This window comes from Dipodomys merriami, unplaced genomic scaffold (assembly GCF_024711535.1).
Source record: "Dipodomys merriami isolate MVZ:Mamm:240054 unplaced genomic scaffold, mDipMer1.0.p SCAF_13, whole genome shotgun sequence".
Taxonomy (NCBI): domain Eukaryota; kingdom Metazoa; phylum Chordata; class Mammalia; order Rodentia; family Heteromyidae; genus Dipodomys; species Dipodomys merriami.
Window position 1 is genome coordinate 5,820,956 of NW_027202604.1, and position 17,569 is coordinate 5,838,524.

The 17,569-nt window shown below is 36.3% G+C and overlaps 1 protein-coding gene across 1 annotated transcript in view; it reads right to left on the bottom strand.

Annotated features, from left to right (window-relative positions):
• The window catches only part of LOC138824644 (uncharacterized), a 73,399-nt gene that overhangs the window by 44,281 nt on the left and 11,549 nt on the right, over positions 1-17,569 (bottom strand). The window contains exon 3 of the mRNA XM_070018613.1: positions 9,101-9,151. Coding sequence (XP_069874714.1) covers positions 9,101-9,151 — 51 coding nt within the window. The remainder of the gene's footprint in view (positions 1-9,100; positions 9,152-17,569) is intronic.

Sequence of the window (17,569 nt, forward strand, 5' to 3'; positions counted from 1 at the left end):
TTGGATCTACTTTACCTTCTAGGTAAAGCTAACCAATAATGAGGTTATTTGGGTAATGTAATAACTCAGGACACTTGGAGATAGTCCAAGATATGTGCAAGTCTCAAAAGTACTCTAGAATCATTCAAATTAGGAGTAAAATATACAAGGTTTTATTCACATATATAATATACATATACATATACATGATAAAGCAAAGTACTAATTATATAAATGCTAAATGTTTCTAGAAAATCTGAAACCAATGTAACAGAATCTTAAATGTAACTCCTTTGTTTACCCTGTCTTGAAATATAATTTTTTTCTTCTGCTTTACCACTTTAAATCATAGCTGCTTATAAATGCAGATCACAACACTATTTACTGTTATTTGTGAACCAAGCTACTGATTCTGCTCTGTCTTACAGTTCTGTTTTTTCACTCATTCTCATTCTAGATCATGTTACCCTTCCATGGTAGGCTCTGGCTCATGTAGCCACACCTACAATTCCATTACCTCCCACATACCTCCAAAACTGCAAAGTCTGGCTCCATTTACAAGCTAATTTGAGGCTGACACCAAAATGGCAATTGTTAAAACAATAAATGTTCCACAGAAAGTTGGCTTGGACAAAGATTTCACTTCAGCACTTGTACCTGAATCTGTCACCTTCTTCTAGTTCACTCACAGGACCTCAGCTCTGAAGTCAGAAACACCAAAGATTAATTTCCAGTTGTAGCACTTACTTTCTCTAAGTCCAAGTCTATTCCCCATCTTTAAAACTGTCAAAACCATTATCTACCTCACTCATGACACTCATGAAGATCAAATGAGAAAATGCTGGTAAAGCACTTAACATACTGCCTCAAAGACTGTTAGCTCCCTACTGTAATTAATTGCACTTATTCACAGACACACTGAACAATAACTGGATGCTAAGATTTGAAAAAATTAAGGAAAGTTTCTGCCCAAATGAGAGAAACAAATATTGTGATAAAGTTCAGGGGAATGAGCAAAAGTGAAAAGAAAACCCACAAACAAGATCTGCCAATTCAAAAACATCTTCCATTTCTACTTCGTACACATCCAGAACAGTCATTCATGCAAGAGCTTTCATAGCTGATTCTGTTTTTTTTCTCCTCCATCTCTATTCTTACTCCATATGAAATATTATGAAATTAATTTCTACAATACAATGTAATGCCATTCACTTTTTATTCAATATTTTAGTAATAATCTATATTGATAAGTTTATTTTATAGACAGTCTCTAACAAATCTTATTTCCCATATGAGAAAGAAGCCAATCTGATAACCTCACTGTCCCAAAAATAACTATAAATTTTCCACCTTCATGTTTCTGCTTGCACACATTGTCTTACCCGAGGCCATCCCTACTTCTTTCTACCTTTCCAAATCCTAACCAGTCTTCAAAAACTCAGTTCATCCCATTCCATAAAGAAGTTTTTTCTCCTTGAAAGGAAGATTTTTATGAATACCAAAGATCTCTCTTTTTTTTTTTTAACAGCATGTCCTATTTGCATGGTTCACTAAGCATCTTCATGTCTTCCTAGTGACTTAACCAGATCTGCAGGATTGGTCTATGCTGGACCAAGTATAGGTCTACTATGAAGCCTTCAATGAGTATAAAACTGAACTGCAGGAGAATGGGCTATGAAATCAGAATAAGTCATAGAGAAAACTTAATCTAACACTAAAGTGCAAAACCTGAGTATTTTTTAAAAAATCATTCACCTGGGTATCTGTGGCTCACACCTATAATCCTAGCTACTCAGGAAGGAGGCTGAGATCAGAAGACCAAGGTTAGAAGCAAGCCCAGGCAAGTCCTCAAAACTCTGTCTCCAAAATAACCAGCAAAAAGCTAGAATGGAGGTATGGTTCAAATAGTAAAACATCAACCATGAGCAAAAGAGCTCAGCCATCACAAGGCCATGGGTTTGAATCCAGATACAGGACATCAGTTACCTAGTTCGACTTACTGTGCATGGGGGAAAAAAGAAAGCAGTACCTTTGAAAAAGTATTTTACCCACTGTGACACTGACATACATGCTCACACAAAGGATTATGGTTAAAAATTAGTAATTCCCCCCAAATCATTCTTCAACATGTTCTGACTAAATCTGCCTCACAGAATTCAGAAATGAAAATCAAAAATAGTACAAGATTTTGTGTATGTTTTGTGTGTACGTTTTCTTTTTATCCCTTTAACTATACATCCACAAATAACCAGTGATATAGTAATCATGCTGAAAATGCTTGAATTAATAAGGTGACACCAATGAAAAATAAACCACCAACTGGAAGACTTACACTTTCTGACTCAAAGCTTAATACAGGGCTATAGTGATTAAGACTGTGTGGTACAAGCAAAAGAACACACATACATATCAATGGAAAATAACAGAGTACAGCAATGTCTTTTACATTTACAATCCACTGATTTTCAACAGGGTTATTCAGGTAATTCAATAGACATGGTAGGGCATGCTTGTAATTCTACTATTTGTCAGGTAGAGAAAGGAGGGTTCTGTGTATGAAGCCAACCTAAGCAGCAAGGCACTGAGTCAAAATCCCAAGAGTTGGGATATAATTCAGTGTTAGAATGTACAGCATGTACAAAATCCTGTATTCAGTCCCTAACACCATTAAATAAAAATGTTTTGCATTGCAGAAAATACTACAGAGAAAGCAAAAGGCAACCACAGAGTGGAAGAAAATGTTTACAAATCATATATCTGATATGTCAGATTTATACCCAAAATATATAAAAAAAAAACTCTTACAACAACTCAACAATAAAAAGACAACATAAATTTTTAAATGGGTAACTTTTAAAAAAGATAGTCCCAAAGAGAACTGATAAGCCTACAAAAAGATGATGTTCATCATCATTAGGCATCAAAATATTGCAAACCAAAACAATCAACTACTTCAAGTCTATTAGATGGTTATCATCAAAAAGCTGAGCAATATTATTTCTTTGGTTATAGACAAACTGGGAACCTTATATCCTACTCATGGGGAAAAAAAATAGTGCAATCACTTTAGAACACATTCTGGAAATTCTCCGAAAGGCTAAACATATGAATTACCACTCGAGTGTACACAATTGAAATAAAAACAAATGTTTTGTCAAAAATTTGTACACAAATGTTTATTAACAATGCTAATCACAATATCCCCAAACAGGAAGAAGCTAAATATGCATGAATTGATAAGTTGATATATACAATGTGGCATGATCATTAAAATGGACTGTTACTTGACTATAAAAATGAAATACTGATGCATCCTGTAACATGCTACAATGAAAACGTTTTGGTTTACAAAAAAACCCACATATTATGTGATTCCATTTATAAAAATTCTCAGATAAGACAATTTTTTTCTGGGGGGTGGGGGTGTATCCGGTCATGGGGCCTGAACTCTGGAGGCCTGGGCGCTGTCTCTCAGCTCTTCAGTTCAAGGCTAGTGCCCTACCACTTGAGCCACAGCGCCACTTCCGGCTTTTTTCTTTTTGCTTATGTGGTGCTGAGGAATCGAACCCAGGGCCTCATGCCTGCAAGGCAAGTGCTCTACCACTGAGCCACCTTCCCAGCCTGATAAGACCATTTTTTAAAGACAGAAAGTATATGTTGCCTAGGGCATGGGGGAAAAAAGAAAGCAGTAACTGTGAAAAGGTATTTTACCCACAAAGCAAGCATGATTATGCAACCCTAGGAATACAATAAAACCTGAAAGTATAAAGAATATTTTACACCTTATATCTCAATAATATTGTTTTAAAAAGAGGAAGAGTATAAAGCAAGCCAGTGTTCAGTAAAACACTGAATCTTGAAACCAAAGAAATACCAAGTACAAACGACTAGCATAACTGAATTACCTCTACCTACCTTTTTATTTATCATCCTTTGCTTCCTAAATAAAAACTCAAAATTCAAGCTAGTCATTTTGGCTTTGTCACAGTTTTCAAGTATTAAGGATTTTCTGTCATTCCCATGAGGTTCATAAACCTCATACAAACTATAATAGTATTGACTAAGTAACAAAAGCTTCAATTTGAAAATTCTTTAGACACCAAATGCCAGTTTTCAACTATACTAAAGAAATACAAACGAAACATATTGGCATCCTCAGATTTAAGATCTTGGTTTTTTCTGAATAATAGTGAAAGTCACAACCGTCAGTCATGTATAAAGGACAGTGATTCTACCATTTATAACTCTGTAAGCATATACAGTATCACTGCCAGCTAAGTGTTCACAAAGCATTGAAGAAGCAATTACTATAGCAAAAGCTCAACATCTCCAACTCAGCAGGTGGTATGAAAACATTTATGGATCTTCAGAGGCCCTTGTAAATGTCTTGGGTCACTTATGTTATCCAACATAAAACGTAAAAGTTGAAGCCAACTAAAATATATTCTGTTATTTATAGGAAATACTCAAGTATATAACAAATTTCACTCAATATATAATTCTTCATACCTATGATGCCACAGACTGATTTTATGATAATTTTTTTCTTAAATATATAATAGTCTGAACTGTTTAAGTTACTCTTTAAGCTGAATGCAAAAAAAAAACTTTTAATTCAGCTTCAAAAATAAAACAATATTTCATTTTTATCTCATTTGAGAACCAAGAAAGTGAGAAGAAATTGAAAATAAATACTAAAAGATAAAAACTGGGACTAGAGGCATGGCTTAGTGGAATAGTGCTAGCCTAGCAAGTGCAAGGCTCTGAGTTCAATCGCACTATTGCAGAAAGAAAGAAAAAAGAAAAGAAAAGAAAGATTGAATCTATTAAATCATTTATAGAAGTTCTTTAGGAAGTACCACATAGGGGAGGTAGAGGTATAGCTAAGTAGTAGAGTGCACTCATAGCAAGCACAAGGTCCCAGATTTAATCTTTAGTAGTAAAAGATAAAAATCTAAGTTTCTAACATAGCACACTGACAGACATGCAGAATAAACACATGCTGGTTCCTCTGTGATTCCACCGATTTCTAAACTAGACGACAAAATTCCAAGGTCCTATCTCTGGCCTGACAGACACAGGACTAGATGGTAGAGGCCTGTTAAGGCCCCGCAAAACAGAACAAACCACACTGTAAGTGGAAAGCAACAGTCACCCAACACCCACTCACACTAGATAGCCAACAGAGAAAAACCCTTCTCCACTGTGACTGCTAAACAAGTAAACCCACAGATGTTCCTTGCCAGTGACAGCAAATTACAGTTGTCCACAGAACCATGCAGCAGGGTTCTGAAAGGGAACTGGAGGAGAGGGAACACATAAAGAAAGTATGAAGGAAATTATTTCCTCTGACATCAGGTATCATGTACTGACTGCTAAGAAAAGTGACTCCTGTTAGGCAAACAGCTTTATTTTTCTATATTTTTATAAGTTAATTCCACATAGTCAATGGATCACACCTAAAGGTAACAGAAGTCTATGAGACTCCATCTCCAAAATAACCATCAAAAATTCTGGGCTTAAGGCTGGGAATGTGGCTTAGTGGTAGAGTACGCTTGACTAGCATGCATGAAGCCCTGGGTTCAATTCACCAGTACCACATAAACAAAAGCTGGAGGTGGCATTGTGGCTTAGTTGGCAAGTTGCAACCATTGAGCACAGAGAGACTCAGGGACAGAGTCTGGGCCCTGAGCTCAAGTCCCAGAACTGGCAAAAAAAAATAAATTAAAAAAAGAAAAATGCTGGGCTTGGCAGTGTGACTCAAGTGATAGAGAGCCAATAAGCAAACACAAGACCATGAGTTCAAACCCTAGTATAAGTGGGGGAGACGAGAAGAGAGGGTAATAAACATTGGTCAAAAATAAAACAAATTAAAATTTTATGTTCTAATTTCTCTTTCAAAAGTTAGTAGCACATTGAAATATGTTCTAAGTTCTCTTGGAATATTGAGGGACAAATTTGTTATCAACTCCAGCCAAATATTTGATACCAAACAATACAAAGACCATAGTGGTTCACTTAACAAGCATACTAAACAATATTAAAAGTGGCATAAGCACACAGGAAATATAGGACACATCACCAGTTACCAAACAGCCACAGCATTTACTCACCAAAGGAAGCACCACTTAAAATGAAGCAAAGGATCTTTCTCTTTTCTCTGTCTGACCCAGTCCAAGCAACTACTTAGGAATCAACAAAAGGAACCACAGCCCTAGTATTGCAGGTCTACCTTGTACAGCAAAATTATTAGCCAATCTTCAGACATGTGAACTGCTTTTGAAAATTTCCTATAAACCAGAAAATTAATGACACTAGGACATTCTTTCCTGAAGCTATCTGAAGTGTTCATTATGTATGACTCCCATATAAAAGTCAAAAACTATTACATGTATTTGCTTTACAAAGAGCTCACATGTGAACCAGTAATAAGGCTCAAGGTTCAATGAAAAAAAGTAAACTTCCAAATTTCAGATAACACTATAAACTTTTACTTTAAATCAAACTATGATTCGAGCTATTCAAGCTATTATGTAATTCCATTCCTCCATCTCTAAAGTTTTGTACATGCTTACAATAGTAGTTTAATTATTGTCTTAGTAGTCAAAGCTAAATGAGACTATCCAAGATATTAGAAAATATCCTAAAAAAGTTATAATCTATATTGTACAATACTATGCACAGATTTATCAGAAATGAGTTTTAAGCCAGGCATTGTGGTACACACCAGTAACTCCAGAAATCAGCTGAGGCAGGAGGATTGTGTGGGCAACCTGGGCTACAACCTGTTTATAAAATAACAGAACAGACACAGCAGACAGAGATCAGAAGGATCACATTTTTAGACTGGGGGGGGGGGGGGGGCGGACAGATTTGCAAGCCCAATCTCAACCATTATAAGGCTGGGCTGTGACACTCTCCTTTTGATTCCGGCTCTGCAGAAAGTGTAAATAGAACTGCCACCAAGGCCACCCTGAAAATAAATATGAGACCCAAGACTATTATTCAAAAAATGCCTAAGACAAAAAGGGCTAAGGCAAGGTTCAAGTAGTAGGGTGCCTGCCTGCCTAGCAAGTCCCTGAGTTTCAACCCAGTAGTGGGGAAAAAATAGCTTTAAACTCATTAAGACAAAGTAATTATTTTGTCAATAATCTGTCAAAATTTAAGCAAAGTAGTTTGGAAATTAAGTTCAAATATGTATGTAATATACTACACTTTTTAAAGTAAGAATGCGATTAAAACAAATACTATGCTAGAAAGTGAGTTTTTTTATTCATTTCCTATTATCCACTTATATGAATTGATCACAAGTTAAACAACAATCTGACATCTGAAACAGCTTTGTTATGTCAAAAAATATTACATGAAACCGTCTTACTAAGCACAGAGAAATATTTGTTCTATTTAAGTGAAACATTCTTTGAACATTATCATTTCAAGCTTACATGCTGTACAGGATTCTCATATAAAGAACCACATTAAGTTCACTACAAACGTAATAAGCCTTAATCAAAAGTTTTTCTACATAAAATAGTTGTCAACTATCTATCAATATAACCAGTTGTAAAATTTTCATTTTCATTAATAGTTAAGGTTGTTATCTTTGTACATAAAATAAGGCCAACAAAATCATACCAAATAATAAATTCTGTCCACATTCAATGTTGGAAACAAAATGTTCATTTTATCTAGCCTCTCACCTTCAATGCATGGAACTATCACTTTAAGCCATAAAATTTGATGTTGTAGCTGGGTGCTATTGGTTCATGCCTATAATCCTAGCTACCCAGTAGACTGTAATCTGAGGATCAAGGTTCAAAGCCAGGGCAGGCAGCAAGGCTCTTGAAACTCTTTATCTCCAATAAACTACCAAAGCGTTAAAAGCTATGGTTCAAGTGGTAAAGTGCTAATGATGAGCAAAAAGCTAAGGATGTTGCCCAGGCCCTTAGTTCAAGTCTCAGGACACACACACACACCAAAAAAAACCCAACAACAACAACAAAAAAAAAACATTCAGTGTTGACCTGGTTTTAATACTGACCTCATATCAAATCAGAAGTAAAAGTCTTAAAATAGTCAACCATCTTAACATTGCAACAGACTCAACATACAGTATAAAGCAGAAGATTATTTTTCTGTCCTTTCTCCGTATCTTTTATAAAAAGTATTTTTATTTCCCAGTAAATGCTGACTAGAAAATGGGGGTGGGATAGGATATGTGGTCACTGGAAGAGAGATAAAGAACAACCAGACCTATCTGTAAAAGGCCCACAAAAATCATTTGTGACAGGACAGATATCTTTCTCATCAGCTGCCCAGGGTCCATCTGCCGACATTCATAATTTTGTATGGCCTTCAAATAGTGTTATAATATCCAATATCCCTTCACAAAAAAAGACACCCCATTCCTGGTAAAGAATATTGTTTTTATTTTTATTTCTGTCAGGACCTGGACACTGTCTCTGAGCTCTTTCTAGTCAAGACTAGCACTCTATCACTTTGAGCCACAGTCCCACTTCTGTTTTATAAGTGGTAACTGGAGATCAGAGTCTCTTGGGGACTTTTCTACCTGAGCTGGCTTTGAATGGGGATTCTCAGATCTCAGCCTCCTGAGTAGCTAGGATTACAGGGGTGCACCACCACCACCTGGCAGTGTTTTCTATTTAACATCACTGGTTTAAATCACTTATTCTTAGTCACATCCAAGAAATATTTTAATCATGAATAAACATTGCTGAATGTTCTTATACTTTTATAAACTAACTTCCAAGAAGACAACAATAAATAATAATTATTAAATAGCATGTTTTAGCCACAATATTATTCTATCATTAAAGAAACAATTTAAGGTATTAACACCTTTTCCACTAAAAGATAACAGAATGTGTTGCTACACTGTAATTTCATTAGCATACTGCTATTACATTGCACTGCTATTGGCAAGTTGACTGTACCACTTCAAACATACTTGCTGAATATTTCACTCTGCACAGACAACAACTACACTATAACAATTATTTAAATCCAAAACACCATGTTATTACTATTAAAACTACAACATGAGACCAATAGCTATACCTTCTGCAAAAGACACAAGTCATAAAAATCAGTAATTACTTACCTACAGTTGGGAGGAGGGTCCAACGTAATTTCTGCAAGTTCTTTCTGAATTCTTTAAAATGAAAAGAAAATTTATGTCAAAATTTCTTTAATCTATTTCACTAAAATGTGGTACTTCAACAGTAATACTTCCCTTTTGTGTATGTTTTAAATTTGAAGTATCAGTACTGAATAAAGCATTATCTACAATTTTGAAGATGTACTACCAAGGATGGTGACATCTGTACCACCAATACATAAAGCCTGCGGCAACACACTAACTTATTAAACTATAAAGGCCTTGTTTATAAAACCCTTCAAGGTTTTATAATGGTGGCTCTCGTCTGTAATCCTAGCTACTCAGGAGGCTGAGATCTGAGGATCACAGTTCAAAGCCAACCCATGCAGGAAAGTCTATGAGAATCTTATTTCCAATTAACCACCAGAAAACTGGAAGTCAGGGACAGCACCCAGGCCCAGAGCTCTATGATGGAAAAAACAAAAACAAAAACAAAAACTTCAAGGTAGGATTTTTTTTTTTTTAGGAAATTGGCTTGAAATGTGAACTCTGGTAACTGGGACCCACAGCAAAACTCTGTGTGTGGATATTCCTAGCTTTTGTTTTATCCTTTCAATGAACTGTAGCACTGCTATACAAAGGCAGACTAATAATGGCTCTATCCTTAAAACTGTAAATAAACTCAGTTTTCCATTTCAAATATTTTATGCTATCTTTTCTCAATGCAGGAATGCTAGTTTAAACTGGAACCACCTTTCACAGTAACTATGGGTCACTCTTCCTTACATCCAAACATTCCTGACTGGCCCAATCAACTGATGAAGAAATATCTAGATCTCATTCCCACATTGGAAACTGCTACCAAAATACATAGTATTCTTTCTAAAGCATGTTGAGACTTTGAGGTTTGGCACCATTCCATCTGCTTGAACTACCTTAATATTCCATGAGTTTCCTACAAGAAATTAAAACCTGCTTTTGTTCTTACGTCACTTTTCTAGGGGACGGTGCTATGGACTGAACTTAGAGCCTCTCATGTGCTAAACGTGAACATAACCACAGAGTTATACTCCCAAGACCCTTATGTATTATCTTTTTTACTTTGATTTTTAACAACATCTAACATCCTATGTACCTACACAAAGACTAACAGTGGTAAGCTGTTTTCTATGAGTACACTTTTAAACATCTCTTAACCACTCATGTCATGAAATTTGGGTTTTGCTAAATCAAACACAAAAATATTGTTGAGCTGGGCACCATTGGCTCATGCCTGTAATCCTAGCTACTCAGGAGGCTGAGATCTGAGGATCTCAGTTCAAAGTCAGCCCAGCCAGGAAAGTCCGTGAGACTCTTATCTCTAACTAACCACCAGAAAACCAGAAGTAGTGCTGTGGCTCAAGTGGAAGAGCTAGCCTTGAGCTGAAAAGCCTAGGTGACAGCACCCAGGCCCAGAACAAACAACAACAATATACATATACATATATGCATATATATACATATGTATATATACATATATACACACATATATATACATGCATATGTATATATATATATGTATATTGTTGAAAAGAATTTACTCTCCTTTGCCTTGCTTTTTTTTTGGGGGGGGGGGCCAGTCCTGGGGCTTGAACTCAGAGGCTGGTTGTGCCTGGGCCTCTTTGTGTTCAAGGCTAGCACTCTACTGTCTTTCTCTGAGTAGTTTATTGGACATAATGAGTCTTGTGGGCTTTTCTGCTTGGGCTGGCTTCCAATCGCAGTCCTCAGATCTCAGCCTTCTGAGTAGCTATGATTACAGGCATGAGCCACCAGCACCAGGCTTGCCTTGGCTTTTTTTATTAACAGCCAGATGCCTGCTGTATGATAAATATTACTACAGTACATGATAGCTGACTATAAAAAAAAGAATGTGAGCAAAAACATTAACACATTCGATTTCATTCTGTAAGACAACAACTAGAATTACAAAAATAAAGGAAACTCCTCCAAAAGAATTATTACCAACTTCCTAAAGGAACTGAATGACATTAACACAACTTTCACTTCTCTAATTCATATGGTTCAAGGTTGAGAGGCACTATGAAACAGCAAAACTAATTAAAAGGCAAAAAACTTCCACTTAAATTCTGCTATGCTATTTATCGAGTTGATAGGCAAAAGTATTTCTCTCACCTGCTCTATATGACTCAGTTTTCTATCCTACAAAATGATGAGATTAACTAAGACAAGTTTCATGATTTCATTTATCTTTAACACATGACAATTTCCTTTTAATACAGATTCTACAATGTGTTTATAAACACCTGAGTAAATATGGTCCCAAATTAGAAACGCTCAATGGGGTGAGTAAGCAACAAAGAGAAGTGGAATAGCAGAAACTTAACAAGTTGAAACTCACAATAGGGAACCACAGAATGTATAAGAATATAAAAAAAAAATTCAGGGATGGAGTAACTCAGTTGTAGAGTGCTTGCCTATCATGTCCAAGTCCCTGGGATTAACCCCTAGTGACATAATAAAGATTTGGGGTGGGAGGAGGAACAAAAGAACTAAAAAAAAAAAGCTACTGCAAAAGTTACATATTAAGTGTGAAAGAAACATTAATATATTTTTAATCAAATTATATATATAAAGGAATGAGATCTGGATCTATTCTGCCTAAATGCTATGACTCATTCCATAGCCCAAGAATCCCAACACTGGACTTGCAGAAAATATAATTCTAATATGCTGTTTGGTCTGGTATTTAGTATTTACAATTATACAATTCATTAGAATTTTATTAATAGTCAAAGCACAGAAGATGAGTTAAAGCTGTACTATACAAATAAATGTTACAAATTCTGAACTCTGAAATGTAAGATTAATTATAAACAAAGTTAAAAATAAGCCAGGCACCAGTGGTTCATACCTGTACTCCTTGCTACTCAGTTAGGTCTGCCCAGGAGAAATGGCCCACTCCCTTGGTTCTCTCCCTAGAAGTTCCCTCCTAGCACCAGTATCCCAGGTTACTGTAAAGCCTGGAGGCAGTGGGGGGTTCCTCCAGGCTCTGAGGTCACTTCCTCATCCTCTGAGGTCATTTGCACATCTGCTGTGGCCATACCACCTCCCCATGCCCCCTTGCTCCCCTTTCCCTGTATACTCTCAACCCACCAGAAGCTCTCTCTGGCTTTGCCCACTTCCATCTTCTGTGACCAGCAGTTTGGCCTATCTCAGTCTCTCTCAGGGTCTCTCTCTCTCCCCTAATAAACCCTCTTCTCCTTGAACTGCATGTGAGTTTCCTTTCAGCAACCCTTACACTCAAGAGGCTGAGATCTGAGGATCACAATTCAAAGCCAGCCCAGGTAGGAAAGTCTGTGAGACTCTAGGCTGTAAATTAATCATAATGAAAGCTGGTAGTAGAGCTGTGGCTCAAGTGGTAGAGTGCTAGCCTTGAACAAAGGGAGCCCAGGGACAGCACCTAGAACCAAGGTTCAAGCCCCATAACTGGCAAAAAAAAAAAAAAAGGCTAAACACAGATGGAAAAATAGTGGTGAAAAGATAAACTGAAGGATTAATATCTCCATTTTACAAAATCGAGAATCAAGAAATAGTGTTAAATTTTAAAGAATTACAGAAATAAAAGCTTAAACATTTTACAGTATAAAGAACAATTTTTAATGTAAATATCAGTAACAGGAGGGAAAAAGGAAAAATAAGTAAACTAAATATATCACAGCAGGGACTTAAAGGGTATTATTTAACAATTCAACAAATAGGAAATAAGGTATTATTCAGCTAAGCAGAAAAACCAAGAGAAAGACTAAGCTAAAAGCTAAAAGTTTTCTAAGTAAGAATAGAGTTAGGACCATTGGAGGAAGAAGGGTGGACAAAAAAACTGTTACTTTCCATTAAAAAAATCCTTCACTGTTTGTTATAACTTCTGTCATGAATAACTTCTATACTTATTTTAAACCGCAGGAACAATAGGAACAAGTATTCAAAAGAGCATGCTTTTAACTATAAAAGGAAATCATTTTTTCTGAAGATGATAAGAATCTCCTCTTATAACCCAGCCTGGCCTCAAACTAACCCTATCTTCCTACCTCTGACTCCCTTAAGTGCAATGATTATAGTTCTGTACCTCTATACCCAACTGAAAAACTTAGGGAAGGGAAATTGGGGTTTGAACTCAGGGCTTCATAGTTACAAGACAAGAGCTCTGCTCCTGGAGCCATATCTCCAGTCCTTCTTACTCTGGCATTTAATGGGCAGGCAAAATGTAATTGGGATCTCAACTCGGGACCTCTTACTTGCTAGCAGGTACAGCAGGAAATTTGGCTACTGAGCCATCCTTTTAACCCTTTCTGCTGCTCTGGAAATTTTTGAGATAGGGTCTCCACTTTTGCCCACGCCAGCTTGAACTACAATCCTACTATTTATACTTCCTGTTTTAGCTGAGATAACAAGCACAAACCATCATGTCCAGCTTTTTCAGTTGTAATGAGGTCTCATAAACTTTTGCTTGGTCTGGCCTCAATTTATGAACCATGATTCTTGTAATCTTCTCTCAAGTAGTTAGATTACAGGTGTGAGCTACTAGTTCAAAGCTGCTGCTTTATTTATCTGTTTCTTTATTTTTACACTCTAGTTACTCTTTATATAGGGTCTCACTTTTATCCTGGGTGATCCTAGACCTCAATCATACTATTTACATTTGCATATCTGAGAAGCTTGCACCATGGGGTCCAGCTATTAGTTGAAATGAGGTTTTACAAACTTTTGACTGGGCTAGTCTAGAATAGTGATACTCCAGATCTCCCCCTACACTACAGGCATGAGCCACCACCAGGTGGCCACAGGTTGAAAATCACTTAACATGAAAGAAATTTGTTGAGATTTTCAAATTATTCATCTTATTTTGTGCTTATCATGCTCCTTTTGGTTTAAAAAAACAGCTAATAACATCTTGCTGTAAAATTCTACAAAAGAACTTGAACTTCACCAGATGACCACAATTCCAAATTCATATTATGCAATAGAAAAAACAATTAATAAATTCAGCAACTCTGAGCAATGAGACAATATATTTTGAGTCAGTTCTGAGCAATGAGACAATATATTTTGAGTCAGTTATCTAAGAATAATTGTATTTCTATTGGCAGAAAAGATTATTCTAAGAATTGCTATTTAAAAGGTTGCAAGAAATCAAAACAACATTGAGATATCACCTCACTCCAGTTAGAACGGCAAAAATCAAGAACTCTAACAACAACAGATGCTGGAGGGGATGTGGACAGAAAGGAACCTTACTTCATTGTTGGTGGGAATGTAAACTTGTTCAACCACTTTGGAAAGCAGTATGCAGGTTCCTCAAAAGACTTCACATAGAGCTCCCCTATGACCCAGCAATCCCACTTTTGGGCATTTATCCAAATGTTTACAAACAAGACCACACTAAAGCTACCAGCACAACTATGTTTATTGCAGCATTATTTACTATAGCTAAGATATAGAACCAACCCAGATGCCCCTCAGTAGATGAATGGATCAAGAAAATGTGGTATATATACACAATGGAATTCTATGCCTCCATCAGAAAGAATGACATTGCCCCATTTGTTAGGAAATGGAAAAACTTGGAAAAAGTTATATGAAGTGAAGTAAGCCAGGCCCAAAGAAACATAGGTCCCATGGTTTCCCTTATTTGTAATATCTAGTATATGTATGAGTCAAGCGAAAAAGGTCAGATAATGTGATGTCAGGAAAATGAACCCTTAGATGTGTATTTTAATGTTTTTTTTCTTTCATGCTTGTGTTTCTAAGGCATTTATAAGATTATCTCTTTGTTGCTTTGTATGTCCCTCCCCCACAGTATAACCCCTGCTTTCACTATATTTGGTGTCAGTATAACTTGTGGAGGAGATGGGGAAAAACCAGTTGTTTAAGGATACAGGTGGACCTGTTGCAACAATGAGAAGTACAAGTTGTCAAGTCCAAAACGAGCTTTACAATGTCAGTGCGGGGGGGGGGGGGGGGGGAAGGGGGGGAAGGAGAAGGATTGGGATTGGGGGGGAGGGGGGAGGCTGGGAAGGGATGTGAAGGGTAAACAAAGGAGGAGGCTGCAATGCTTGGTAAGAAATGTACACATTATCCTGCCCATGTAATTGTAACTCCTCTGTACAGTATGTTCTCAAATAAAATAAAATAAAATATAAAATAAAATAAAATAAATAAAATAAAAATAAAAAATAAAAGGTTGCGAGATATCCTGCTGTTTTCAATGACAACAATTCAATTTTATCTCAGAAGTTGGGATCATGATATACAGTAAGAGGGGTAAGGAAGACAGCTATTTCAGGCACTGTCCCATAGTGATGAAAAAATGAAGCACCAATAATTCACACTTACCATGTACCTTTCACATGCTGAGCTTAAGATGAATGAAAGTGAATTAAACATCTCCCAGAATTCTCTACTACTTTTTTATCAAAGCTCATTTAAAAGATAAGGAAAATAAAACTATAATTATTCTTGCACAGCCAAGGTGAAAAACTGAAGAAATTATCCTCTGAATCATAGAAAAAGAGCTCTCTTACCAGAACATTTAAGACAAATTTTTTTTAGAAATAAATCAAGGAGCCGGGCACTGGTGGCTTATGACTGTGATTCTAGCTACTCAGGAGGCTGAGATCTGAAGATCACAGTTCAAAGCCAGCCTGGGCAGGAAGTCCATGAGACTCTTATCTCCAATAAACTGCCAGAAAACAGGAAGTGGTGCTGTAGCTTAAGTGGTAGAGTGCTCACCTTGAGGAAGGAAGGAAGGAAGGAAGGAAGGCAGGAAGGCAGGCAGGAAGGCAGGCAGGAAGGAAGGAAGGAAGGAAGGAAATCAACTAGACAATTATAGACAATTACCTATATTTCCAATTACCAGTAGGCAACTACGGTACAACTCAGGTTACTGTACCACAGAATTTAGCAAAAGCACTTACTTACAGAGATGAGTCAAGAACAAATTACAAATTTAATTGTAATTTGTGTGATTTTACCTATTTAACTTGTAGGATGAATGAGGAGAACAAAATAAGAATACTGTGTGAGTCTATCATTTGCTTTAAGGAAAAAAAAAGGCAGGAAGCTTAACAATAATTTGATACCTTAGTGATAAATATGATACTAAAATTGTATAGAACAAAGACACATTCATTTTAAAATCAATATACTGAAGTAATGTATCAGAAAAATAAAACTATATATAAATTGCACATACATAAAGTCTGGGCTAAAGAAAAATCCCTAATTCAGCCAGGCCCACGCCTGTAATCCCAGTTACTCAGGAAGCTGAGATCTGAGGATCAGGGTTCAAAGACAGGCAGGGCAGGAAAGCCTCTGAGACTCTTATCTCAATTAACCACCTGAAAACCAGAAGTAGTGCTGTGGCTCAAGTGGTAGAGTGCTTGCCTTGAGCTGAAGAGCTAAGAGACAGTGCCCAGGCCCACAGTTCAAACCCCACAACTGACAAAAAACAAAAACAAAAAATACTCCCTAATTCATTCAGACCCAAAAAAACAAACAAACAAAAACATGAACATGTGGATGTAAAGATTCAGAAAAGTGATTTCTAAGCAGTTACTATTTTGGAAAGAGAAAAAAAAAAAACCCTAGCTGAACCTCGGTGACTTTGTATTTCCCTGTGGGCTACATTCTTCAGTCATTCTGGCACCCCAATTCTAACCAACTGAAGTCAACTTCAAAATCAGCTTGTTCTCAAGAACGTATTAACTTTTTAAAAAAAGATTTAATGTCAAACCAATCTCTAGAAAACACACTGCCATTGCATTAAGCATGGAATGGGTTTCTAAATGATTATGATACTATACCAGTCATTTTAAGAGATTTTTAAGAAAGTCATCAATTAAACAATTATATATAGCAAAATAAGGTGCATCCTGACTGCAAAATGGTTTTTAACAGTTTAAGAAATGTGCATTTAAAATCAGGAAAATACAGTAATTATAAAAGATTGTCATGTAGAAAACAAACTCAGATGATCCCATTCATTAATAGTTGACACTGGAACATGCTAGAATCCAATCCGTTTTTCAACCTAACACGAATTTGAGTCTGAAACTGAATACTATTTCCAGAGTAACATCATACTGAATGCATGGTAACATCACAATATCTATTCTCAATGACATTAATTTGAGTTAAATATGACTTAAATATCACGTTTACAAACTTGCCAATGATGTAAAAAGCAGCAGCAGAGTCAATTCAATGAAAACCTCGAAACAGATGTTTTACTGAACTGACTAGTCAATTTAGTCAAAATCATCTGAATTTGTCATGAAAGACATAGTCCAACTACATACTTGCAAATCTGACAAGAGTAATATAGACCTATCAGAACAGACTAAAGCTGAACATTGGTAGCAAATGCCTATAATCCTACTCAGGAGGCTGAGATCTAAAGATCATGGTTCAAAGCCA